General features: G+C 46.7%; 1 protein-coding gene across 2 annotated transcripts in view; it reads right to left on the bottom strand.

Annotated features, from left to right (window-relative positions):
* RFTN1 (raftlin, lipid raft linker 1) overlaps positions 1-27,736 on the bottom strand; it is a 201,176-nt gene that overhangs the window by 35,917 nt on the left and 137,523 nt on the right. For both annotated transcript variants that reach the window (XM_077750905.1, XM_077750904.1), the window contains exons 5-7: positions 25,017-25,356; positions 16,742-16,945; positions 5,354-5,469 (exon numbers count right to left, since the gene is read on the bottom strand). In XM_077750905.1, the coding sequence (XP_077607031.1) occupies positions 5,354-5,469; positions 16,742-16,945; positions 25,017-25,356 (660 nt within the window). The remainder of the gene's footprint in view (positions 1-5,353; positions 5,470-16,741; positions 16,946-25,016; positions 25,357-27,736) is intronic.

Here is a 27,736-nt window from a genome sequence, read left to right as displayed (position 1 = left end):
GAGAGAGAGAGAGAGAGAGAGAGAGAGAGAGAGAGAGAGAATGAATCTTAGGCAGACTTCACGCTCAGTGCTGAGCCCAACTGGGCGCTGGATCATGACCTAGAACCAAGAGTTGGATGCTCAATTGACCGAGCCGGCCAGTAGCCCCTAACGTTTCCAATAAAGATTAGCAACGTGCTTTCCAAAGCAGACCCTCAAATTTTTAAATGGTGAATTAAAAATTCATCAAGTATATGTACATTACATTCTAGGGAAAAGGTGCACAGTCATACCACTTAGTGCACTGATGTGTCACTATCAAAATCAAGTGGGACACGAGGAATCTTAGCTAGTGAAAGCAGCTGGAGCTGCTAGAACACACTCAGGGGCACCTGGGGCACCTCACAGGCCTCCTCTGCCCTGTGATCTGTTCTGGGTTGGAAAAGGGGTGGAGTCACAGCCTGGTGGGGGAGGGGATCATGTCTTCAGTCAAGGTCATTCAAGGCAGTGATCACTGGCGGGAAAATCTTCTGAATCACAAGAGAAAGAGAGAGAACTATTGTCTTTGGCACTCAAGCTATGACCTCAGAACCAAAATAATTATCCTAGAGAAACTGTGGCAATGGAAGTAATGCCAGATGGTTTAATAAGAATAAATATTGGCTCCCTGTCACAGCAGAAGGTGGTGGATTCCAGATACCACAGAAATTGACATTACTCCCTTACAAATCCTGTGTGGATTGTTCAAGAAATGGCTGGGAGCTCCTAGAAACAACGACGGATCCCTAGAAGCCTTTGGAATACAGAAGTTCGTGCAGAACGAGTAGGGCCCCTGTGCTGTGGGACAGGGTGAGGGGACCGAGGGTGTAGGCACACCCCAGAGTGGATGTCAGTTACAGAAATGCATCTCAGCAAGCCTCGTGATTCTTTCAAGGATAAAATGGTAACATGTTACATGGAACAATGGGGCCATCTGAAACTTCTGGCAAAGGGATTTGGCGTCGTGTTACAGACTAGAGGAGAACCCCCCAGCATGCCAAAGGGCCATGTCCTCCATCCAGTGTGTTTGACATTGCGCTGGAGAGGAGCCATGCTACAAATGAAACCTTCAGAGAAGCCAAAGCGGAGATGATCCTCCCAAAATGCAGGATGATAGAACCATGACCAAAAATGTCTCCATAGGCTGGAAGAGTGGGCAGAAATTAATAGGATGAGATGAACTGGGAGTCGGTTCAACAACAGATTGAATATACAGGGAGCGGATGGGGAGAGCTGACTGTGTGCCACCTCACATGACGCAATCTGTCATGGCCGCCCCCAAAGTTGATCCAACCACCTGCTGGACGAGTAGGAGCCCAAGTCCAGCTGTCAGAGGACCAAGTGCTCACAGGTGGCAGGCTGCTCTTTACTTGCTCACGCCTCCCTGATCCCAGCCAGAGAGCACATCAGGCTGAGTCCCCTGTGCTCCCAGACCTGTGTAGGTCAGTTAGACCCACTGTCATCCCTATGCGTCTTCATTTACATTATTTAAACTGATGGTAAGGGCAAAAGAACTTGTTTCGAGGAAGACTAAGTAGAATGCTTTGAAGGGATCTGACCAAGTGCAGTTGCTTAAAAATAACAACTGTGGCTGAGTTAGAAGTGGTGGGGGTTGGAAAAGACTAAGAAAAAAATCATGAAATCAAGGATTCTGCAGGGAGATCCCCTTCCTACACTTTTAAGACACTGCACCAGGACACGGGAGAGCCACACTTGGGGTGTGGTTTACACAAGAAAGGTCAACTGGAATTCTAATCAGCAGACCTCAAACTCTAAAAGGTGGGCAAATGGGTGCATATTTATATATTCTAATTTAAAATAGAATATGTGAGGTATGAATATGATTTTCTTTGGTTCTTTTTATTTGGCTTTTCAATTAATTCTCTAACCACCATACCAAGTGCATCAGCTAAGAGAGCTTTTCCCGCTATCGTATGGTCAGTTCTGGCAGCAAATTTCATGAGAAGCGCTGATGAACTAGAAGGCATTCCAGGGACAGGGATGAAGATGGAGAAGGCTCGATGGCCTCAGGGGCACCTGACAGTGTCCACAAGCAGTGACGGGCTCCCGGGCTGAAGGATATGCAGCCTCAGAATGAAAAACAGGGTCCCTGTCTCTCTGTCTTTCCATCTCTTATTCTTGACCTATTAATCTATATAGTTTCCCCTATCCTCTCTAAGAAAGACCCTTTCTGCTCACACTCTAAATTGCAATCTCAAAGAAAGTAAACAAAATACACATTACAGATGTTCTATGGATGGACTTGTATACTACTCAAAACTGCCTTTAATGTAAGGCCACAGGTTTCCAACTGAGAAACACGCAAGCGTTTGGCTCCACCCTTTCCCTATCCCAGCCTCTGCTGTGCTTTCAGAACAAGAGTAAGGCAACAAGGAGAGGATCTTTCTAGTTGATGACACCAGGTGACCAATAAAAGAAACTACTATTTCCCTGCTATATGCCAACTGCTACACTCACAACTTTCAAATATATTATTTTTTTAAATTCTCAACTTTGAGAGGTTGGCAGTATTCACACTCCTACAGCTGAAAGATGGAAAAACAAAGAGGGGTGAGCTCTGTCACTTGGCTGGGAAGAAGACAGCCAGGATGCGTTCCCAGACCAGACTCCAGAAGCTACCTTCTCTTTCCAACACGCTGTGGTGGTTGCAGAGCTGTGAAGAGCTAGGTACGTTTTCTTGTGAAGGCGTCCATGTGTGCGTGCGCACGTGTAGACAGGGAAGCCGGGATGATGTGGCTGAATTAGAACGGCACATCCGTACCCCGAGCTGAGGATAGTAACACGCGCATGGAGTAAGGACGCAGAAAAGGAACAGGTTAGTCCCAACTATGAGAGAAGAGAACCAGCTGGTCAGCAGTGTTCTGTGGCCAGAGCCCAGGAGTTTACGGGCTGGCCTGGTAGGACAGAAGTTGCCAGAAAGGTAGGGTCAACCACAAGCCAAGAGGGATCTGCCCAGGGCTTGAACAGGAAAGACCTTTCCCAGAGGCCAAAAGGGTGGAGAAGAGAGGAAGCAGTTGGGTCTCGAGGGTGCAGGGTGAGGCTGTGGGACCAACACCCCACACCTGGAGAGGCCAGCAGAAGAGGGGCCGTCTGTGGGGTGGGGGGCAGTTCTGACACAGCCTCTTCAAAGGGCTGAGCTGCGGGCTCTGCCCTGGACTGGACACTGCTGGGCCACGCTGGACCACAGTTGTATACACATGGTCCTGCTAAGGCAGGGATTCCCAAAGTGGGTTTGGAAAGGAACCTCTGTGGGGAGAGTGTGGATATTTGTGTTTAAAGCTCTCAAGTGATTCATGCTCCATTCGGAGAAATGTATGTGTTCCTAATGCTGAACCAAAAGGCCTTCAACCCAATTCAGGAAGCATTTACTGGAAGCCTTAGAGAACAAAGATGAACATGTCCAGGCCAAGAAACTCACAGTGAAGGAAGGAAAGTAGATAACAAAATCATAGTGATAATAATAGGAGCTGACAGACTTATGCACAGAGAATTATGGATACACAAAGGAAGAGTCACTCTGAAGGAGCCTGAAAGGCTTCCTGAAGGAGGTGACCTAGGAGCTAACCTAAAGTCTGCCTATACAGCTGAAAAGAGGAAGAGAAACCCATATGCCAAGGGGTACAGTCTGTCCGGAAGAGATCTCCCCTCCTTTACTCCTCAAGAGATGGCAATTAGAGGCGGATGCTGCTAAAATGGACACGAGTCTGCTTCCACTGTGGGGAATTTGGGAACGCTCCAAAGGCACCAGAGAAAAGAATGAGACTGAAGACTTGTGCAGGGAAAACTGGCGAACACTGACATCAAAACCATTAATCCACTTGTCACTATCGGGAAAATTAAGAAAATGTGTTTCTGCCCAACTGGATGCCAGCCACACCTGCCTATCATAATGTCAACATGTGATGGAATAAAGGCATATCTAGCGATGTGCTGGGAAATGCGTACAGCTGGCTCTCTGAGGGGGAGGGGGAATCCTGATTTCTAGGGTTTGCCGGTTTTCGTGGTGCAGTACTTCCACTGTGGCCAAGTTCAAGCTCCCGATCTGACTGAATCCGTCACTGGATATGGAGTTGGGAAGAGAGGCACAGAACTGGATTTGCAAGGCAGGGGGTGCACACCGCTGGGTCCACTGTGGGTCTTAAAACCCTATGCCATTTCCCAGGATCCCTGGAGAAAAGCCACAGCATTCCTGAAGTGTGTGTGTGTGTGTGTGTGTGTGTGTGTGTGTGGAAGAGAAGGCGACAAGGGACAATGACGACGTGACCCAACACTAATATCACCCAACAGATTAATGCATAAAAATAGGAGGTCAAGATAAAAAAGTTCAAACATCTGAGAAAGAAATAGAATGAACAAACCTAATGGAAATCAATCTGCACAGCCAGGAAAACTTTCTGAATAAATGTTAATCTTTTCCTAATCTAGGCTCTTAACCCATAAAACTGACCTCTTCTAATTAAAAAGACAATTGTGTCCTTATTTGAGTTTGTAACATTAACTTCCTCCCACAAACGTTTTAGATAGGATGCATTCACTCCAGTTACTCATCAAGGTCACGGTTAATTTCAAAGGCTGAAGAAAGACAAGCCAATGGGGTACTTTTCTTATCACAACTCTCACCAACACACAACCACAGACATCTGGTGAGAGTGGCATCTGTCCTGTTCTTTTAGACACTGAAACTGTGGATCAGAAAGCCCCTTGTGAGAAAGGATTGCTGGAGCCCATCCCCAGAGTTTCTAATTTGATCCATCCGGGGTGGGGTCATGTATAGCAACTTCCCAGGTGACGCCACGGCTGCTGGTCCTAGGAGCACACTTTACTGTGTAACCTTGGGCCAGGGACCTTACCCCAGGTTCCTCATCTGTAAAACAGGGGCAGTCACACACTTGCCTCATAGGCTTCTTGTTAAAGATTAAGTGAGTGTGTGCGCACAAATGTCTTCCAAGGGTACATGGCAGATGCAGGCATAGGGTCTAACTCCAATACCACGTTGCTCTTATTCCGGTGGCCACAGACTGGGCCTTGGCCTCACTGATGTCACTTAGAGTTTCCACTGATATGTAAATGAATGAAAGAACCACCTCTTTCCACCCAATGATCCAGCATGCACACTGCTTTTCCTACAGAAAGGGAAAGTGGGGCCCATGCCCCAAATGGAGGGCACAGAAGTATTTGAAAGGGGCCTTGTAGGCCTACGCAGGTCAAACTGCCTTTCAGAGGAAAAGCCACAGCAGACATGGTCAGACCCAGCAAGCGGATAAAACAATCACTGCCCAAACAAAGGAAGCGCCCCAGCCAATCTCACACTTACTTCCAGGACTGTCCATTGTTCAACAACAATAGCATCATAGCCCTGCATGGTTTTGCTATCTTCTGTGGAAACAGCTTCAAAGATGAATACTCCATCTGTCAGGCTGTGTAAGGAATCTGTGGAAAAAGAAAAGAGGCGGGGGGAGTTCTGTAAACCGTCTGTGGCAGAAGCCTTACAAGCAGCAAAAATTTTCACTGCATTCATTAATAATCCCAATCAGAACATCTTTTCAGCATGTTAATTAAAGAAGGCACACACAGCCATAGAGTCTAGCCCCATCAGAATGAATGAGACTAATTTACCTCGCAGTTCTGAATAATATCCTTGATTTTATGAGCCCAAATTTCATTGTTAGCAATCACCGTTTGATTTCACGCGTTTACCTTCTTTTTCACGCTCCAACGTCAGGATGCACTGGGGAGAACTTATTCAGGGTAAAACACAGTCATTTAGAGACAGTTTTAGAAGAAAACTATATTTAGGTGAAAGATTTTTTTTAAAGATAGATAGAACACACCAGATCTGAGCTTCTCGGATGCATTCTAGATGTGCTGATTCTGGGAAGTTCTCATGATGTGGACAGCTGTACAGACAACACTGTAGCTAGCTCTTGTCAAGAATTTGAGGGAAAGGGGAGTTTTCCCAAGTGATTTACCACTGAAAATGTTTACTCGGGCATTGCTCTGATCGGTGTGCCAGGTTCTGAGTTCTATATGATGCAACAAATGTACATTAAACATGTAACAGGATTCAGGAAGGATTCATTGTCCTTAGGCAGTGAGAGTATCAAGAAAATTACAAGAGAGTACCCACCACGGCAGAAGACATTAAGGGAGGTGTTTTCTGCTGCTCCTCCTTTTTAAAATGGCTCTTAAATCCCCTTATTCATTTAGATAAGAGATTGTGGGAAAGAGGACTAGATGGAGAAGCAGGTGGTTTGGATCCATGCTCTATCATGAAAAGTGACGTGACCCCTTGCAGGGACTTGGTCTCTCATCTGTGACATGGGACTGTGGATACAGAATCATTCCTGGTACCCTAGATTCTAACCTATAAATCAATCATACTGTTAGGTACTGAACTATGTCTTCCCCCCAACCAAATTCATACATGAAGTATTAACTTCCAAAATGACTGTATTTGGAGGCAGGGACTTTAGGGAATTAACTAAGGTTACATGAGGTCATAGGGTGGGTCCTAATCTGATAAGACTGATGTCCTTGCCAGAAGAGGAAAACACCAGAGGGACTCCCCTCCCCTCTCCCTGCACAGAGGAAAGGCCAGAAGAAGAAGAGAGAAGGTGGCTGTCTGCAGGTTAGGAAGAGAGGCCTCAACCAGAAACTGAATTTGCCAGCACCTTAACCATAGGCATCTAAGCCTCCTGAGCTATGAAAAAATAAATGTCTATTATTTAGGCCATCCAGCCTGTGGTATTTTGTTATGACAACACACATTAAAAATGTTTAGTGATATACTATTTTTATTTTAAAAGGATAATTCACATAGTAATATGATTTTTTTTTTTTTAATCAGAACGGGAGATAAATTCAGAAAGTCCTTTGAGTCACACTGGAGTTCAGGAACTGCCAGCATTTCCCAGAAGCCACAAAGAAAAAGTCGGACAGATGTAAATACTTAACAAATATTTAGCTTCTGTCTTCCACTAGACCTCATAAACAAAACTGAAAGGCCATTAAATGAGAAAATTGTTTGCAACAACGAAAATAAATAAATAAATGGCTAAGCTTAACATTCTTTATACGTGTATAAAAAGCTTATGGTGGTTAAGGGAATTTTAACTGTACAGTCTTTCAGGAGAGTAATTTCACAAGGTCTAAAGAGCCTGAAACAAAAAGTCCACCCTCTTTGACCCAGAAATCCTACCTCGTTCAGTCTATTCTAAAGAAATAACCACTGAAGACATCAAATATTTATCTATAAGCATTACTTATAAAATTTCTTAAAAACATAAACTATCTAAATGCTCAACAATCCAAATATTCAACCATGGAAAAGTAGTCAAATAAGTTAGGAGACTTCCATACAATTAAATGCTATGTGGCCACAAAAAAATCATGGGAATTTAATGATTCAGAAAAATTCCTTAGAGACAATGTTATAAAGAAGGAGGAAAAAACCCAGGCTACAAGACTGCGTTATGAGCTGTATGTGAATTTTTTTATGTTAAAAAGGGTTAGACAAACTTTAAGGAAATACATAAAATCTAGCAGCAGTTATAAGTGGTGGGATTAAGTATAATTTGAATTCTTATCCTTTTCTACAAGGTTAATGCAAGAGTTAACACAAGCATCATACAAGTAGCCAACACAGATGAAAACTAATGTTCTTTTTCTCTCCTCTACATGGCTCTTGAAGGCAGAACTAGAATCGTAAAGTGTTAGGAACTATGGGGAGAAAATTTTAGTACAATATAAATAGAAAGCACGTTCCTTAGAGTGGTTTGAAAAATGGAAGGTAAAACCTCAGAAGAGTGAGCGCTGTGTTCCTGGAAGCATTCAGGCTTATACTGAAAACACTTCCAGCTGCTCATTCATTCATTCCAACGCCTACCTAGCATCTATTTGGTGCCAGGTACTCATATGGTCACCGGAGATCTTGCAGGCAGCAAGACATATTGAGTCCCTGCCTCACAGAGGTTACCCTTCCAGTTGGGGGATGGAGACAATAATGTGTTAGAGGTGATAAATGTCAAGTGGGCTAAGGGAAGAGAGTGCAGGTGGAGGCAGTGGTTGGGTCTTTTTCAAAGACGTGCCCAGGGCCGGTCTCATTTTGAGTAGAGAAATGTACTTAATTATGCCAAGAAGGCTTATGGATCCTTAGGGTTTGAGAGTTAGTAGAGGATGCAGCTGGAGTAGAAATGCAGAGTGAAGAAGGGGTAGCCAAGCACCGAGAGAGCAGCGGAATCAGGAGAGAAGAAAGTCGAGACTAAGATGACTGGTGGGGAGACCAGTCAACTAGGTGCTTATCTTTGTGACCTGTTTGGCCAAAGGGATATTAGCAGGTCTGATGCAACAGGGGCTTGGCAAGGACTTGTGCAGTTAAGCTTAACCTTATAGCTCTGCTACCCTGTTGAGAGGACACACCCCAGCTGCCCATTGGTTCCAAGAAGATGAAAGACACATGGAACAGAGCTGCCCAGGGCAGCTCAGCTTAGATCCGCTGACCCACACACCTGAGAGTGAGCCCAGCTGAGATAGTTGCTCCAGCCAACCCACAAATATGTGAGAATAAATCAGTACTGTTTTTAGCCAATGACTCTGGAATGGTTTGTTACACAGCAGTACTGTGGCAATGGCTGACTAATACAAGGCCCAACCTTAACCTAAGAAATATGAGACTGGTGTACTTTGGTTGGCTTGGGGATATTCTTGATTATTCCAGACTGCTAGAGAGGCCTGACCAGCTCAACAAATCACAGCCATGAGAGTAATTTCTAGAGCACAGCAGCCTTATCCAGGTATTATTTCAACATGACAATACTCCATTTTAAGTTAGATCAATATAAGTTAATCAATAACATGATCCAGTTTCTTATTTGTTTCCTAAACGGAGAGTCTGTTATCAAATAGCCTTAGCAAAAGCACTAAGGTTGCCTTTCTCATCTGCTCTGCTACAAAGTTTTCCCCAAGTGTTTGTTCACTACCCTCCTAAGAGACATTTTATAGAAATAACCAGCAAAGAACAGAGCTTCTCTCTAGCTAAACCACATTATAGGTATTTGAGGCTTCAGGACACAATGAACCAGAGTGAAGCTCACCTTTACAGTTCTGAGGAACAAAGGTCCAGCCGGAGCTCCACCACAGTAAGAATACCCTATAAAATGACTTTGAATAAAGCTTTCCTAAGTCCTGACCTGGGGATGCCTGAGACCAGACAAGATTCAGTGATTCCCTCAGGATTAGGCCGATAACAGCACAAATTCCCACAAGGCTTCTACCAGAATCTGTTATCTCTAGTTTCCAAAGTCTTTACATACAAGTCTCCTCAATGGAAAACCTCCAAGCCCTCAAATTGTGCCTACCATTGCTTTAAGTGCTAGAGTACCCAATTTGACATAAATACTATGATGGTATTTAGCCTGCTGACACTAATGAACAGTGGAGCTGAGGTCTCGAAGAGGGATGAGACACCATAGTCCATCCAGACTTCCTTTCCCAGCTGCTGCCTGGCTTCCTCTCCTTCCTCCCAGGTCACAGGCCCAGAAGGAGGGCTCTGTGGTCAGTGGGGAGACTTGGGGTGTGAAGTAGGAATAAAGCAGGTCCTTATTTACCAGCTGTCTCCTCCACTGTCTGCCTTCCAGCTCCTCAGCCCTCTGCTCTGCTGTTCTGAATCCACAGTGCTGATTCACCTACTTAACTATGAAGCAAGTTCAGAATGGCTGTCAAAATTTGATCATCTGTAACAGCAAAAAAGTCAATGAACCACAGAGAGCAGACAGCTGGGCTTTTAAAGAGCCCCTTGTTTTGACGGCCTCGTCCACTCTGCATCTTCTCATTACCTTCCTGGCTCAGCCTTGCTGGGATGCGCACCGAGTTGGGTATAAATAGGTCTCTCTTACAGTAAAGGCTCCCAATGTAAAAGGTTAAATCACACCACATCTATGGAAAACAGTCCATTATCACTGCATTTTGTATTAAACTAAAGATGCTTCCCTACTGTGCACAGAGAGCTATTTGCCCCAGTATTGTATAAATATTTGATGCCAGTCTTTTGGCAAAAGGCCACCTTAACATTCCAAGCTTATGATTTTACAAGAAGGGTGTGCAAAAAGGAGGTTTGCCCTATTATTTCAGGAGGTAAATTCTGGGAGGCAAGCACTCTTTCCCTGCAGCCCCTGAGACCTAGCAAGCTAAGCCTCAGGCTCACCCTGGGAGCTGCTCCCCGAAGTCCAGCTGGAAGCGCACACCATGACAAGTGGTCAACGTCTGTGGTCTAATTATGTGGGATGAAAAAAAAAGTCACCATTCTCCTTTTAACAAGCTAGATTGGACTAAGTTGTCCCCGCTGGGGAAGCTGGCCTAACAGATTTCCTTGAGTCTCTGAGAACCCCTTCTCCCCAGCAGAGGCTGCACAGTGCTCACAGCACCTCCTCTGTGCCAGGAATAGCATGTCCCAATTACATAACCATAACTGCACATGTGACTGCTGTCACAATGACCTATGACCCCACCATAAATGCAATCACTGTTTAACCAATCCTGGGTGATGGTGCCATGTTGCTCCCCAATCATGCCTAATTGACTGATATTATCAAAAGACTGAGCAGGCCTACTGCCTTCTTCTTCCCGAGCACTCACAGCTACTGTTGGCCTGCCCTCACTCCTGGCTTCTCACTTTGAAGTGATGAGTGATCTAGAGGAGGTACAACCCATCTTCAGTTACAGCAAGGTGAGCCTGCAAGTTCAAAGCCATGTAACCAACCCGACGGGGAAGAAACACTCTGATTCAGTGTTTGCTGGATGTGAGGCACGTGCCCAGGTGCAGTTCATAGTTTCTCACTGAATCCCTTCCCCACATATGTAAGGCTAATCATTCCCTCTTAGTGGGTGAGCAAATGGAGGCCTCAGACGTTAAATCACATGTCTGTGTTCAAATGGAATGCAAAGGCCAAAAGAGATTGAAAGTATGATTTGATGCCAAAGCCTACGCCCTTCCAATAACTAACAGGTATTTACTGAGCCAGCACTCAGTGTGTGGGCGCTGGGACTCCAACTGGCGGTGGCGATGAACAGCCCAGGTTCCTAGCCTGACTGCTACACCATCCTCCATGTCCAGTGTTTTGGGTGGCGTCCTATTGAGGTCACAGTGAGACCAGCTTTAGGGCTTCAGTTTGGGGCCAAATCTGTGCAGATGCCATGCTTTCCTACATGGGACAAAAAACACACTTGGAGGTGAAGCAGTTCTATATTTCAACATAAAGGAGGGTATACAGCAATGAGAAGAACTGATCTGCATTACACTTAAAATGTGGGTGGATCTCACAAATACGATGAGTCAAAGAAGCCTAACACAAGAAAGGCATTCATTCATATACTCCATTCATATATAATTCATAGATTACAACTAATCTATGGTGTTTCAAGTTGGGTCTATGGTCACCCCTGGGAAATAGGGATGATGAGGAGCATGAGGGGGGCTTCGAGGGGGCTGGTATATTCTATTTCTTGATCTGGTGCTGGTTACAGAGATGTGCTCACCTTGTGAAAATCTTCTGGGCTATATCCTTATAATGTGCATAGTTTTCTTGATGCATGCTATATTGCAATAAAAAGGTCATTTGAAGATATGCTACAAAAATAAGGGAAAATGCATGTATGGCATAAGTGAACCCTCCCCCCACATGAGTAAGTGGCTCCTCTGAAACAGAGGCCATGTCTGTAATCAGGAGGCCAAACATTCCCAGGGAGCGGCTGCTGGAAGCACCTGGGATTGCCTCACCTCTTCTCTCTTCCCTTCCATTCTGCCTACACCTAGCTTTCAGTTCCCCAGGCTCCTGTGATACACACCCAAATACCAGCTTTTCCCCTCATCGCCATTGGCATTACCGAGCATCATCCAGAAACTTTTATTAGGCACCTTCTGTATACAGCACACGGTATACAAACACTGGGGTGCTAAGAAGTACAATACGCGGAACCTGCCTGAGGGTTTGTAATCTCTACGTGAATGTACTTCTACGTGCATTTTACTTGAAATAGGTACACTTTTAACCTGCACATTTTGCAAATATAAAGTCATACAGGTTATGCTGGGCATCAAAAATGATGATAGAAGTACCAAATGTTATTTGGATTTACATGTGGCTGGAGTATCAGGGACAGTCTCAAGGAAGACAATCTATCAAAAGGATAGGAGTGGAGAGACATGTAGGTATAATGTGTCTCCTGATGAGATGCAATATGTAAAACCCAACACCATCTGGAATGTACTGTAGTCATAGTGCTTAATTTATCAAGGCCTTAGAACTAAATTCCAGTGTACAGGATACAGAGGCTGGAGAAATTAGGTAAATGACATCACAAGGCACCGACCAGACAAATAATGCAGGCCATTGTGCAGGGTTAAGGGGCTGGCTTTATTTCGAACAGTGAGGGTCATAAAAAAAGACTCTTTTAGGTCAAACTTGAGAAGTGAGGACATGGGCACCATATGCAGTGCATAATGTTGGACCAGATTCTGGTTCAGATCATCAGACCACTTGCTGCCAAGGACATTTTTGAAAGAAATGAAAACATTTGTTTTGTTTTGTTTTTAACTTTCTTTTGAGAGAGAGAGAGAGAAAGAGAGAGAGAGAGAGTGCACACGCAAGTGCGCAGGGGAGGGGCAGAGGGAGAGGGAGAAAGAGAATTCCAAGGAGACTCCGTGCTGTCAGTGCAGAACCCTATGTGGGGCTCGAACTCACAAACCGTGAGATCATGACCTGAACTGAAATCAAGAGTCAGGCACCAAACTGACTGAGCCACCCAGGTGCTCCCAACTGAAAACATCTGAATGTGGGATGGATAAAGCCGATACTGCCAGAGGTGTAAGGAGTGTGGGGCTAGGAGAGGGTGAGGGGAGGGCCAGGGGAGCGGGAGAAGGAGAGCCAGGACAGGGCCAAGGGAGTACAGAGTGAGGGTAAAGGGAGGTGGGGACAAGGCTAGGGAAAGGGCAGAACAAACGACAAGGCCAGCTAGGGGACAAAGGGAAGACCAAGGCAGGCAAGGAGAGTTGATGGTGGAAGCAGTACCATCGATGGCCAGTGGTGGCAGCAGCAGGGCCCCTGCAGGCCTGGGGGCCCTTGGTGAGAAATCAGGCTCCTGTGTGGGTGTTTAGATGGTGGGCTCCCAGCTCCACCTTGCCCTTACCCTTGACTCCTGTACCCACCCGACTTCTCACCAACAGCAGAAAGATTCCCCTCCTGGCCTCTCCCACCTTCTGGAAGCACGGATCTTGGCCTTTGTCTCACTGGGTGGTGTTTCTGTGTGTCTGTCTACTCTGGTGTCTGACCAACCCCTGGACCCATCCACACAGGTGGCCGGCCACCCGGGTCCTGCTACTTTCCTAAAGGTGACTCTGAAGCTCCCCTCCCTTCCCAAGGGCCACCCAAGGCCTCACTGGGAGCCTAAACCTCTTGCCAACATGGCCACCTCTTATCCCCTCATATCCATTTTCCCTAGCCTTACCCTCCTTTCTTCTTACTCCTTTCTTACCACTTACTAGCTGGCAATCTCGGCAATGACTTAACCACTCTGTGCCTCAGTTTCCACAGCCGTCTCACAGGGATAACAATGGTACCTACTCCACCGAGTTGTGGGGATTAGATGAGTTGCTATGTTTGAACCGCTCAGACCAGCACTGACACAGAGTAACTGCTATGCGACCATTAGCACCATTACGCTTCTCTTTTATTTGTGCCTCTGCTTGCCAGGGCCCAAGGGCAAGCTGCCCCAGCTGAAGACACTGGGTCCTTCTAAGGCGTAATAAAAGTCTCCAGAGGAAGATCCCTGGAGACTCAGCAGAAGCCCAAACTTGGGGACCATTCAAGTCTTCCCATGTCCTAGGGGGTAAAGCCTTGAAAACAGAAGCTGGAGTCTTAAATGAACCATTCAGGCTGTTCATGGGACAAAGTTCTCACGAGTTTTATGACTGGGGAACATATTTCAGAGTACAAATATCCACTTAAGAACCAAGACTGGTGTTTTTCCAGGTGGCAAACAGCTTAAAGATGTGCTTCCTGCTCTGCCAGGTTTACTTGTAAAGACACTAATTATCTTATTAGAAACAGGTTCCTTTTTATAATTATGATTAGCTTGCCTTTTTTTTTTTTTTTTTTAATTCTGGGAAAAGAGCATATGCATATTTCATCCCTGCCCAATGGAAACCCTGGGCTTTTCCAGAGCAGAAACACCCTGGCCACTGAGCATTACTCCCAAGTCAAGTTCCCCTCCCATCGGAGGGCGAAATTCTGTTTGAAGTTTGAGTGGGTTTAAATAAATTCTGTTCTGACAATTTTGCAGCCATCCCCAAGACGTGCAGCTGTGGCCAAGCCATAGACCTGTCCCAGCTTTGGGGGTTGGCTTCCCCATGGCTTCCATGCACTTGCCAGGGGAAATTTCATGTTCTTTCTTCAAGGCAGGAAGGCTGGATTTACTGCAAAAGCCAAGAGAGGATAGAACAGCATTTCCAACACTCAAGTCAAATCTGAAGAAAACGCTGTATGAATTCTCTGTGCTTTTGGACTCAATGTCAGGGAATGGGGTAGGAAGAAGGGGTAGGGAATCGTCTTGATTGCCAAAGCCATAATGCCCAAAAGTTCACATGGCATTGTGAACTTTCAAGGTGTCCTCTCTTGGGGCTCAGCTTGCCCCAGACACGATGGGCAGTAGGGCCAGAGAAAACTTCCAGATTCTCCAAAGTGGGGCTGCCTATGTAGCTGTTACCTTCAATGCCTCCCTGAACATCTTTGAGATGTTAGTATAACCAGGGCGCCTGGGTGGCCCAGTTGGGTAAGCATCTGACTGTTGATTTCGGCTCAGGTCAGGATATCACAGTTCATGAGTTTGAGCCCCACATTGGGCTGTCTGCTGGCAACACAAAGCCTACTTAGGATCCTCTGTCCCCCTCTCTCTCTGCCCCTCCCCTACTCGCTTTCTCTCTCAAAAACAAATAAACATAAAAAAAAAATATTAGTATAACTAACTCTAGGTTTCCCAGGGACAAGGATGTATGGCCACAGAGACCCTAACAAAAGATAAAAAGAGTGGTTGCCACATCCCAAGATGGGTGATGGGGTGTCCTTACAGGAAGTAGGAAGTGAAGGACTTCTCTCTGGACTCCTCTAATACCAGTGAATCAATAAGAGCTGTAAACATCTGCCCTAAGTAAAAGCAACTCAGGTTTTATGACGAATCTCAAAACAGACTGTGGCGTTCTCTGGCTTCCGGGACACAGGGAAGACCTCCTCAGGGAGAGGGAGGTTACCAGCCTTGCAGCTAGAGAACCAAATGGAGTCCTCATGGTTGTATTAATGAAATGTATGCTCTAGAACTGCATAATACACTACTAGGCACTAAGCATATTTAGTGACTTAAATTTAATAAAAATTAAATAAAATTTTAAATTCAGGTCCTCGGTCATACTAGCCACATTTCAAGTGGTCAAGAGCCATGTGTGACTGGAGACTACCATACTGGACAGCGCGGATATAGAACATTCCCATGATCACAGAAAGTTCTGTTGGACGGTGCTGCTTGACATGTATTCTTAATGAGCCAATCACCTTTCTTATGTCATTCATCCATTCCACAAATGGCTGTGCCCCTTATACTGTACAATGCCTGCTGCTACTGTATTAACAAATTCGCATTAGATACCGATACTCAGACAGGAACAAGGGACTCACATCCAGAGTAAGAGCTGGCTGTGGGTGCTGTACAATGTGCTATGGCTTCAGACGATGTAAAGTATGTACATTCAGAATTAAGCCTGATGTCCCTTCTGAAGATGTTTGCTGGCATTTCAAGGACTGAATCCAAACTCTGTTCCTGACTCTGCTAATTCTTGGAGAGAGAAACTGCTCAACAGCCAAGACACGGTGCTGTCAATGCCCCCTGCCAGGTTTTGCTGGGATCAACAAATTTGGTGTGACGTTTCACTTAAGAACCCTGCTGACTGGCAGCCTTCCGGAGCCTTACGTGGCGGTACGGCAGCCCCACTCCCCAAGCTGCCTCCCAGCTTCGAGGCACCCTAGTGGCTCAACTTGCCTTCGTGTTAACCCCAAACCCGTTCTCTGCTTGACACATTTCCCCACAGTGGGCAGCCTTTCTGCCTTAGCATAGCAGCCGTCAATAGTGCTACCACATGTTATCTCCCTCAGAGACAACACCTTTTTGAGGCGGGGGTACATGGTGCCGTGAGATACAGAGACAATGTGTGTCTCTACACAGCTTTACAGAAAGTAGGCAGTTCAGTTCATTTCTCTGCAGTTGATTCCAAGGTGCTGCTACTGCTACTTCAAACTGTAATAGTGTCTGCAAACAATTTGCACTTTTGGAGCGGCACGATCCCAGGGGGTAATTAACAAACGGGGAATAATCTTTTTAAAAGTCTTTAAAAGCAACAAAGATTGAGGCCACCATCAAAAACAGAATCATTCTCCCTTCTGTGTAATTCTAGAGGATACCTGGCTGACTGACTCCTAGAGAGGTTTAGGGAGTGCAGGTGCTGGATTCTGTGGAAAATTCCTCAAAAGGCGTTAATTAGAAATCAAACGCAGCATGTTCATGAGCTGTGGGGCTTTCTGAATGGGGCAGGCTCTAAAGATGGGCTAAGGAGAAAAGAGAAGAAGAGTTCATGAGGGCTGCCCAAGGTTTGTAGCTTCCATACCATTGACCATGCCAAGGTAGAAGACTGCATTCACCAGCATGCCTCCTTTCCGGAAGTGGTCACTCATGTGCTCCAACCAGTTGGCATCCAAACTGCTCACTGTCTGGCCGTTCCTGGAGACCCGGAGAGGGATAGTGACCGGATAGTACTGTCGGCACTTTTGTTGGCTCTTCGGTTTGTTGAAAAGGGCGAGGATCTCCATTTCTGTTGGGATTTGTAAAGAAGGTGAGAAAGAAGTCAAACAGTGATAAAAAAAAAAAAACTGCCTCACTGAGTATAGTGAGCCTGAAGAAATGATATCAAAGGTAAACTCTGCTAGGTTGCACTGTTGTCAAATAATAAAACCTGATTTCAGGTACTAAGTTAGGGAGCCTTGAAAGTGACATGGACATCAAAGGTTTTTTGGGCTTCCAATGGGCGGGGGGGGGTGGGTTCTGAATTTGTCATATAATTAATAGCTGTTACCTTGGATCATTCTGTACAGTCAGGACAAGGTAGACATTTCTAGAAATTCATACAAAGGTGTTTTGGAAGAAAAAGTGGACATATTTGGATAAGAACTCGTCTTAAAAAACAAAGGTGAATATACAGAGGCACATAAAAATAAAAATACTACTCTAATTCCAGGAACCTCGCATACCCTTGAACTCACTATTTATAAACTGTAGTGGTGTTTCCTGGGGCCGAACCCATAATACTTAATCAAGTACATCGAAAATACACCACTGATATATAAAAATAAATATGTTCCCGTAAATGAGGGTTCCTGCCTGGAGTGGTAGGTAGGTGGCAATGCGTGTGGGGCTCTGAGCTTTCCTTTTCCTTCATTTATAGCTCAGTCTTCAAAAATCAATACTCACTAGCACCCAGCAGCTGACCCACTCCAGCTGTACGTGCTGCTGGGCCATGCAGTATCGGCCGCAAGGAGCAAATACCTGGAATTTCAATCTAAGTCTTGAAGGTCTTTTTGTGTTACTCATTTAGTCAAGCAATCAGAGTTTACCCACAGCTTAAAAAGCTTTGCTTACACAGGCTACTCAGGAATAGGCTTTGGTTTCCAAAAATATCCATTGGAATAATAAGAAAATCCCCACCCTTCTTTCAGAGAAATATTTTAAAGGTCGTAAACAATGGCTGACATTAGCAAAAAGGACAAAGTAGGAGAGACCTGGCCTAGACCCATGTTCTGGGACGCTGTATCCTCTACTTCAGTATTTCACAATTTTGCCGTATCCAAAGACGAGCTGAATTATTCTTCTCTGAAACAGAATCACTTTCCTTTATTTAAATAAATGAATTTAAAAAGGAAACTCTGTCTCATGACCATAAGGGAAAAACTACCACTTGCTATAAACAGAAGGGAATGATGAGGCACATTAACACCAAATATGTCCATCCACACGACATCTAAAATTATCCCACATAGGTACTCTATTCCAGGCAAAGGAAGTCTTTTACAGCTCCATCTGAGCAAACAGCAGCAGAGGTCTCTGGGGAGCAATGCCAGGCTCTGACACTTNCATTAGGAAGGTGCCCATCTTCAAAGATTGCCACCTGGATTTTAAACAACCGAATCTGGCCTATTTATTATTCCCACCCCAAATTACCTTTCTCAGTTCACTTGCCAGACTCAGGAAGCCACCTCCAGCCAGTAAATTCTTTCCCCCAAGAAATTAGGGCTTGGTGTACGGAGGTGGTAATCACTAGACTATTTCATGACTTTGAAATACACACTTGAGGAATGGAGTCATGCGAAGAAAGGGTTGTAATGGAGGGAAATCGAGCATTGGACTGGAGCTGGGGGGAGGATGTGAACCACGTGATCAGGCATCGTCCAGTCTGAGGTGCTGGGTGTCCAAATAAAAGCCACACCTACTAAGGACAAGAGAATAAGCACTGCTTTAGAGAGCCCCTGACTTCATCTGGATTTCTTTCAAAGCAGACCGTGTAAGTTTTTGAGTGCCAGTAATTTATTTAGGAAGCGATCCCAGGAAAACATGAGGGAGGAGGGAGGGATAAGAGATAGCGAAGAGAGGAAACCCAGTGAAGGGTACATCAATGAGCAGGTTAGTGCTACAGCAACTGGGGCTCAGTTAACTGCACAGAACACACCTCTGATTGCCTTGCCACAGGGCAAGGAAGCCTGAGTATTCATCCTCAGGGAGTGAGGGCTCCTCCCGAGGTATGAATTCCCTGGGGCACATGGCCTGTTGGCACCTGTTCTCATTCCAGAGAACGCCTCCAGGCAGAGGCTGAGAAAGCTGTCCTCAGGTGACCCAAGGTGGGCCAGGGCACCAGTCACCATACTCTGCTTATAGACAAGCACAGGTGCATATAGATCAAAAAGAAAAAGAAATCACAACCTCTACATGGAAGAGGTGAGTGGAGAATTTGACAGTGGCCGAAGTCCAAAAATACAGGACAACACTTGATCATACAGAGGGATTCCCCACTCACATGGGAAGACAAAAGCACAACTTTCCCAATGCGTAAAGAAACAGAAAAAGGGGAAGGCCAAAAGGGGAAGGGAGGGTGCCGGGCGTGGGGCAAAGGGAAGACAGAGACTGCCGGACGGGTGGACGAGGTGGAGTGCGGTGCTGACAGCGCCCTCGCTTTCACATCAGGGTCCTCCCCAGGGAGGAGGGCCAGAGCCAGAGCCAGAAATAAATTCTTCAGGAAGGAAATGCTGCTGGAATCTGGAGCCTCCAAAAGATTAGTAGCAATGAAATATCGGGAGAAACCCGATTTCAGATGTGTAACCCTTTAGTTAACTCCCCTGTCCCCGCGTATCCTTGGCCACGGTCCTCTTTCTCACTACTCGTGTGGAAACTACAGCCAAGAGAAACTGTCCCCAGATGATGCCCTTTGATGTTTTAATCTTCTGATTCTCCAACACACATCATCACATGAGCAGGCACCAAGGGTTCCAAAAAGAAGTCCCAAGTTTGTTTAAATTTTCTCAGCTGCTCTGTGACTCTGCCATGACCCCAGCTGGAAGATTTTTCCAGACATGGGACAGAGAGTCCCAAAGGAGGGGGGAAGGCATTGTTTCTGAGAATGTTCTGAGAACAGCCGAAGAACTGGATGGCACAGCACCCAAGGAGAATGAAGACTGTCTTGCCTTGTGTTTTTATTTATCTTCTGGTCTTTCTCTTTCTCTCTGACGCGGGGGGCTTTGCCTTGTGCCATGTGGATCCCCTCTGTCCAGAAAAGTCCCTGTAATATGATAGGGGATGCACATACGTTTGCTGGATTGACCTAAGCCAGATAAGTGCAGGGAGCTAGGGGAGAAGGAGGGGGTGCCAGGCTTACTGGGTGCTGCTGGCCTGGTAGCCAGGTCCACGGAGGCCTTGCTAAGCTCCTCAGGAGCAGGGAAGGAGACAGATGCCCAGTTCTGAGGCCCGGGCCAGGCAGCTGGGATTTAGGCACAGTATGGAAGTCTGAGGTCTGTCTGCCAGTATGGTCCAGGAGAGCCTGTGACTGGCAGGTAGGAGGCAGGCTGGTTGGGTCCTGACGTTCCAAGAGACCTCCAGACTGGAGGGAAGGAAGTGTGCAGAGTCTGGCATAAAGCGTGGGGCTCCGAGGGCTAGACTGGGAGGAGCAGGTGGCTGGTGAGTTGACTGGGTGGGAAGAAACATGTGGGAGCCAGACTTGACCTGGTAGCTGAGTGGGGACTAAGGTCTGTTGAGGTGACAGGCCGCGGGGCTAAGATGAAAGGTCTGCACTGGGAAGCAGGGCTGTGGGCTCCGTGACGACGAGAGGCCAGAGGCCTCAAGCCTGTTTGGATTCCTGAATCTGAGAGAAACTGCTTCAGGCTTCTGTCAGGCTTGGGTACTACCAGCAAGGCACTTCTGGGCCTGGGTGGGGCTTGTCTGTGGAGGCGAAGTAGGGGAAGCAAGCATATAGACTGCTCCACGGGAATCCCCTGGTGAGGACGGCAGCAGCTACGGGCACTGACACCTCCACCATCTGATGTGACTCTCCCAACCCCCACACGAGGGGCTGCATCAGTTCTAAGCCCAGAAGCCTTAAGTGGATCCCCCAGACATCACAAGCTGGAAAGTGGCAATGCCAAGAGTCTTTCAAGCCCCTAACCCTGGGCTGTTTCCAAATCTAACGCGAGGCTAATTTCATCAGTACACAGAAAGCAGGAGCTGTGGACCACGGGTAGAGCTCAACAGCTGTTTGTTAATGGACCGAAAGGCCAAAAGATGGCGGCAGGTGGCAGATTTGGGAGGAGGCAGAGCCACAGGGTAGCGCCAGCCTGGGGGCGCGGGAAGGGGAGGGGGCACACATCAGAAAGGCCAGACTCAGGAGGACACCTCTTCTCTCTCTCCACACAGTGAGCTGGCTGCCAAGGAGGCCTACTGAATAAAATCCCCTCTGCCGGGAATACAATTGAGGTCACTCACTGGCTTGGGTTTCTGGCTGCCATTTCTGAGCATTTTAAGTGACTAGGCACAGGCTAGGAAGATGTTTCATTATTGTTTCAGTGACAGAACAATCTGAATTTGCATGAACCTCTCTGGCAACACAGACGCCCAGGGAAGGACAGAAAGGAATGTTGAAAACCAGGAGGGAAGGAAGGGACAGGTGGACATCTAGGGGCGCCTTCCTAACCTTTCCGTGCACTGGCCTTCCCCACCTGGACTGTCCATGCTTCCCATCTGCCGAAATGCATCCCTAGGGGCCATTCATGCTCCTCTGAGCAGAGCTGGTGGGGGTGCTGTGTGTTTACCATAAGGCAAGGGCAGGTGTGGGAGAGGCAGCATCCAGGAGTGAGGCATGGGGCTGTCCCTACACCAGCTCAGGCCGTCTCTGCACAGCAATGACACCAAACCATCCGGAAAGTCTCCTGGACCAGGAAATACAAGTCAACGATCGGGAAGAGACCCACAAGATGGGTCCCCAGAGGGACCTGTATGGGCAAAGCGGGGCATAACCTCTGGACCAGAGCAGCCATTCAAGAGCCCACGGGGATGGGGAGGGGCAGCCTGCCCCCATGTCTGGATGGTGAATTCACCAGGAAGCCTCATGTGACCAGTGGCAGCCTAGACCCGGCTCCCCTAGGCCTCCTATAAAGGAAGTAAATTAAATGAGGAGAAGGAGGGGGAAAGAGGGTGACTCCCTCTGGATTTTTTTTAATTGTCTTGCTGTGATTGCCTATTTAAGCCCACCTGGCAGAAAGAGGCGTGAAAACACTTCACCCTCCTTAGGGGGCCCTGAGAGAAAAGCATGCCGAAAGCTGAGCAAGCAAGCAGCAGGGAGGGGAAGCTGGGGGGACTTGGGGGACCAGGTGATGGTGCAAGGAATCGGTAAGACTTCTCAGGAAAAAGATTTAGGAGAAAGGCTCAGGTCAGGTGAAGGCCATGACCGATGCCAGCAGGGTCCCTACATGTCCGGTCTTTGGGGAGGCTGAATGCTCAAGCTAGGGGATAAAATGTCACTACATGAGGGCACAGAAGGTGACTTTCCCTATCTGTGAAATGGGCTAATAATAGCATCTGCCATCATAAAGCTGCTGTGAGGCACCACCAAGATGGATACTGGAAGAACTTAGAACAGTTCACCCAGAGAGTTACCACCATCATGACTGTCCACCTCCAGCAAGGCCACGTATGAGGCGTATAACCCCTGTGTGTTCCTTAACTAATGAAAAAGAAAACCCAAAGGCTCATTTGTTCCACACACGAAGAATACAGGATAACAATAAGCTGCCTAAACTTCAGAGAGACCCATTGCATCCTGAGCAGAGATAAGAGCCAGCTTTGTGTGTAGACAACAGCCAGCCAGCTGCCCACTGAGATTAAAGTGGGGTACTGTAACACCCCCCATCCCCAGGGCTGAAATTCCCATCCACTGCTGGGCTGACCACTTCCAGACACACCATTAACCCATTATTCTTTAGCAGGCTCTGGTTTGCTAGTAAAGAACAGGGACTTGAAGAAATGAGGCACAGGTCAAGATACCTTGGGTGTTGAGGGGTCTCTGTGGGTTCAGTGGGGGGTCTTTGGGTGAGTGAAACAAACGGCCAAGGGGCAGCCAGAGGCATGCAGGGGAAACAGTCCTAGGACAAGTCTCCCCAGTTCATTCTCCTGGGGTCAACCACAGAGGGCAGGAAGTCTGGAAGGAGTGTTGTAGAAAGGTAGATTCTAGAGCAGGAAATCTCAGGAAAGTCCTGAAGGGAACTTCAGTATTGAATGCCTCCTTTCTCAAAGCCAGGGCTCCATGCAGAGGTGGAGGCCCGTGGTCAGGGCTAATAACAGCTCACACTTAGAGCGAGTCAGTGTTGAGTGCTTTAGATGCACATCTCGGGGCGCCTGGGTGGCTCAGTCGGTTAAGTGTCTGACTCTTGATCTCAGCTCAGGTCATGATCTCACGGTTTGTGAGATAGGGCCTCACATCAGGCTCTGTGCTGACAGTGTGGAGTCTGCTCAGGATTTTCTCTCTCCCTCTCCTCTGCCTCACTCTCTCAAAATAAATAACATATTTTTTAAAAATGTACATCTCATTGCCCTTCAACAAGAAACTATTGTTCCATCTCTATTTTCCAGGGTAAGAAACTGAGGCACAGGAGGGTATCTTGTCCAAGACTGCCTAGGCAGAAGGTGGCAAATGAAACGTAGCGCGGTCTGGTTTCTTAACCACAGTGCTGCCTGCCTCAACGACTCCCGCCCTCTTCTTTGGGGAGCTGTGCCTGCCTTGAACTCTTGCCCTCGTATTTTCCCCCAAGGAGGCTCCCCCAGAACAACACATACAGCCCAACCACAATGAGAAGATGGAAGTTTCTGGAATAAGACTTAGACATTCATCAGGAGGCACACACAGGGTCTAAATGTGCTCTCAGCTACTCTGGAGGGAGCAGAAGTCTCCCTCAAACAGTGTGAAAAGTCCCAGGGATGAAAAGCCCTGCTTCCGTACATATTTAAGAAGGATCCAGGACTTAATTAAACAACAGCTATAACATATCCCAGAATAAAGGCAGTGCCAGTCTCTCCTACTAACTCAACATTGCAAGTGAGTCGAGAATGACCCACTCCACTATTTTCTTTTCAGGATGTATCAACTTAATATAAAAAAAGAAACTGTTTACCTTTTTCTTGATTCTCAAAGCCTAAACTATTCTAATCATTAAGAAGAGGCTAATTTCAAGAATCAGGAAATGAATAACAACATCAACTAGAAAGATGACCCAGAAAGGCCTCCAAATGCCTGGGGATCTCCTGGCACTGTTGGTTCCTAGTGCATCTTCTGAAGGCTGGAAGAGGCCACGCAGCTCACACAAGAGCCTGGCTCTTAGAAATGGCTAGATGCTAGATTTTTTTGGAGGAAGAAAAGGAAAGGGGATTACAGGGAAAGGGAGAGAAACTTCACTCACCATAAACTGGGGGCCTCAGTAAAGCTTATAAGTCTATTAGAGTAGAGAGGTCTAACGAGATAAGTCCACAGACCAGATCTGCCAATTTCTTAGCCTGGGTGAAGATTTACTCTCTAAATCTCAGTTTACTCAGCTGTAAAATGGGCAGTGGTAATACAGCTCACCTACATCACACTCCTATAGGGAGAATTAAGAGAGATCAGTCATGTAAAATGCTTACTGGAGCAGGGCCTGGTACACAGGAAGAATTAATAAATGTCGGCTACTACCATCATTGTTGTATTGTTCTTTGAATCTGCCAACCTAAAATGCATGTTCTAATGGCCGTTACAATGTGATTCAGAGGATTCACATATTGGTGGCCTCTTGGCGGTGTTCTCTCCACGCTGCTGATTTGTCAACTATACACAGTCCCTGAAATCGGGTTGTTTACAGCCTAGTGAGTTGAATCACCAGTTTCCTGCACAATCTGTCCTTAACTGGCTTTCTTGATTTCCTTCTTTAGGCAGATATTCTAAACGAGTGGACCAAAAGGGAGCACACGTTCTGCACTGGTGCCTCGCATCTTAACCCTTCCTGTGCTGAGAGCAGGGTAACTCAAGGGCAACGCAAGAGCATGGGGCGAAAATCCCTTAAGTTCTAGAATCTACTTGGAACGTGACATGTCGGAGCAAACGCAAGTCAGTTTCGTGTGGTTCTGCTTTCCCGGAAGTTACAACTTCAGTAAGCCATCAGTCAGGAGGCCCGGAAAAATGCTTGATGAAGTTTCTCCTGTTGGACAGCCTGCTGTCTCTCCGCTCTAATTCCATTTCTTTGTCCTAAAATGCCGTGGAGATTACTGGAAGGTGTTAGCCTCTCTTTTAAGTGGGTCAAAAGTCCCCGTGCTGACATACTTACTTCCTGAGGGTGGCTCCTCGCTCACTTCCAGCAGGTCACCGTCCGGCCCATCCAGAGTCTTACTCAGCCTGTGTGGAGAAGATTCTGCCCCGTCCCCCTCTCCTGAGGGCAGGCCGGGTTGCTCAGAGACGGGTATCTCCCCGCCTGGGCCCTGGCCTGGCTCCGGGCTGCCATCCATCCCCGCTGGAGCACCTGGGTTCTCGTTATCCTCACACCTGCCGGGCTCCTTTTCCGCACTTCTGGCGCCCACTGGGGGGCTGCTGCCTGCCGACTTCGCGGGGCAACGGTACTGAGGTATGACGCCGACGAACTTCAGGCCCTGACTTGCAGCCTCCTGGACCTGTGAGGCAAAAAAGATGAAGGAGACCAAGTGAGTAGGATGTTCTATCAAAGGGGGACACGTGCAACATCCTAAACGCTTCACTGGAGGCCCCTGAGGGTAGTTCAGTCTGAACGAAATCTCTCAGTGTCCCTCTAGGCACTGGCCACACCCTAACCCTGGCCTGCCTGGGGACAGAGAGCACCAGGCTTGCTCCTTTTAGTTATGAAGCATATGGGGGAGACTGGGTGGCCCAGTCGGTTAAGCAACTGACTTCAGCTTAGGTCATGATCTCACAGTTTGTGGGTTCGAGCTCCGCGTCGGGCTCTGTACTAATAGCTCAGCGCCCGGAGCCTGCTTCAGATTCTGTGTGTCTTTCTCTCTCTCTGCCTTTCCCCTATTTGTGTGCTCTCTCTCAAAAAATAAAAAAATAAACATTAAAAAAAATTATGAAGCACATGGCTAAATAGGGCTGGGATTACCTCTCTTTGAAAAATTGCATTAGTCCCTATTGGTTATTATTATTTTTTTTTTCTAAGAAGCTGCAAAAAGGTTCTAAAGGATGAATTGGAACAAAGTTTGAAAGAGGAAGTTCATTTCAGTAAGAGTTTATTTTTTTCGTTATTTTTTTTTTTTCTGATGAATCACCTACTTCCTGCCAATCAGGCTACTGTATAATCTCGTATGTCTATATAGCCATATACTAACTACCAGATGACATTTTATGACCCAAAGAGCTTCCTCTTTTAAACAATTGCTTTGGCAGAGAAGGGCGGGGGTGGGGGAAATCATCACTGTGTGAAGGCTGCTGTGCACACTCCCCACAGCAGGACAGACACCTGCTCCCTGGTGCTCCGCCGAACCCCAAGGCATCTGAACACCACGCTGGGCCCTCAGGTGCTGCTCGGCTGTCACATGACCCTGCAAGGCACAGCCACACCATCCAGTCTAGGTAACAGGTAACTTCCTTCTCACTTCCTGAGCCTGCAAGATGGGGGGTGGCTAGTGGCCACACAAAGTACTAAGGCACTTTAATTCTCCCCTTCCTGACAGATACCAGGTGACTGAATTTAATAGCTGTATGTGAAAGAAAAATTGAAAGTAGTAGTCTAATAAAATCAAGCAAGAGCTGACCCAAACTAGAAAATCGGCTTTAAGGGGCATCCTGGGCAAGGATGCTCCCGAAATTTTACAGACAAATCAGGAAGTGAAGACCTCAGAGTTGTGTCAGTCTTAGTCACCAACCCCTGAGTGGATGACCTCAGAAAATCCTGAGGCTTCTGTAGTGATCATCCACTGTCATTTGAGAATTAGTAAGAAACACCAGCATGGAGCTACTCTTTCTAAGGGAGAAGCAAGCCGTGACCACCCTCCTTGGAAGAAACGCCCTAACTTTAAGCTGAAGGTCATTTTAGTTCAACAGTGCATATTCTAGAGAGCAATCTAGAGCAGTTACAAGTGTACAATCCAGTCTTTCTATAAAGTCTAGCTTCTGCTAGAAACAATGACCACAACAGTAGGGATTACTATCTAGTGTAGATCTACTATGTCCCAGGCACGGTACTAGGCATTTTACATAAATCGTCTGTTTAACCCTTCAAAGACACCACATGGTATCATTATCTCCATTTCAGATGAGGACACTGAGGCCCAGAGACATTAAAGTCATAAAGCAAGCAGTGAGTCGCTGAGGTTCAAAGCCAGGTCTGACTCAGACCCAAGTTCATTCTCTTAATCACAAGACCAAGTGGATACCTCTCAAGGCATCATCAAGTGTTCTCGGACATGTACGTGTCCACACATATATGAACTGTTGCCTCAATTCACCCTTCAAAAGTTAAACAGAAAACTTAAAGTCACCCCTTCCTAGTCTGAAAACCTCTTTTTTTTGCCCATTAATTTATGAAAGCTGCCTACTTTTAGAAGTTGTTTTGGAAAGCTTCTAAAAGAAGACACAGGTAACAGAAGTTTTAAAAGAAAAGAGTGAGAGATAATTATTATCAAAGACCCTTAGGTTAGGGAAGCTACTGCATAGGAAGGGTCGCGCTGAGCTTCCTGGTAACACAAGGAGAGCCATGGATTTTACAATCCTTAAATGAGATGAGGAAACGTGCCAGGTCAAAAAGAGACAAGCATAATTTGCTGGCAAGGAACAGAGAAATTTGTTGTAGGACTCTTGCAGAGCTGGGGAGTCAAATGTGTCTTCCCTAGTTTTGCAGAAAATGAAGACACGTTTTCTTACACCATTTACATACTCTTGACCCTTGATAGAAGGCGAGGACATTGTGCTACAGCACAGATCTTTGAAGGTCCTTCCGTGTGGCGCTCACATGACAGAAACCAGGTGACTGAAGACAGCTGCAGCAGATGGCAGTACGACGCAGCGCGTTAGGGCCGCTTC

Source organism: Crocuta crocuta, unplaced genomic scaffold, assembly GCF_008692635.1.
Source record: "Crocuta crocuta isolate KB4526 unplaced genomic scaffold, BGI_CrCroc_1.0 scaffold279, whole genome shotgun sequence".
NCBI lineage: Eukaryota > Metazoa > Chordata > Mammalia > Carnivora > Hyaenidae > Crocuta > Crocuta crocuta.
Note: the sequence above shows the minus strand (reverse complement) of the source record. Positions and strands in the feature narration are given on the sequence as shown.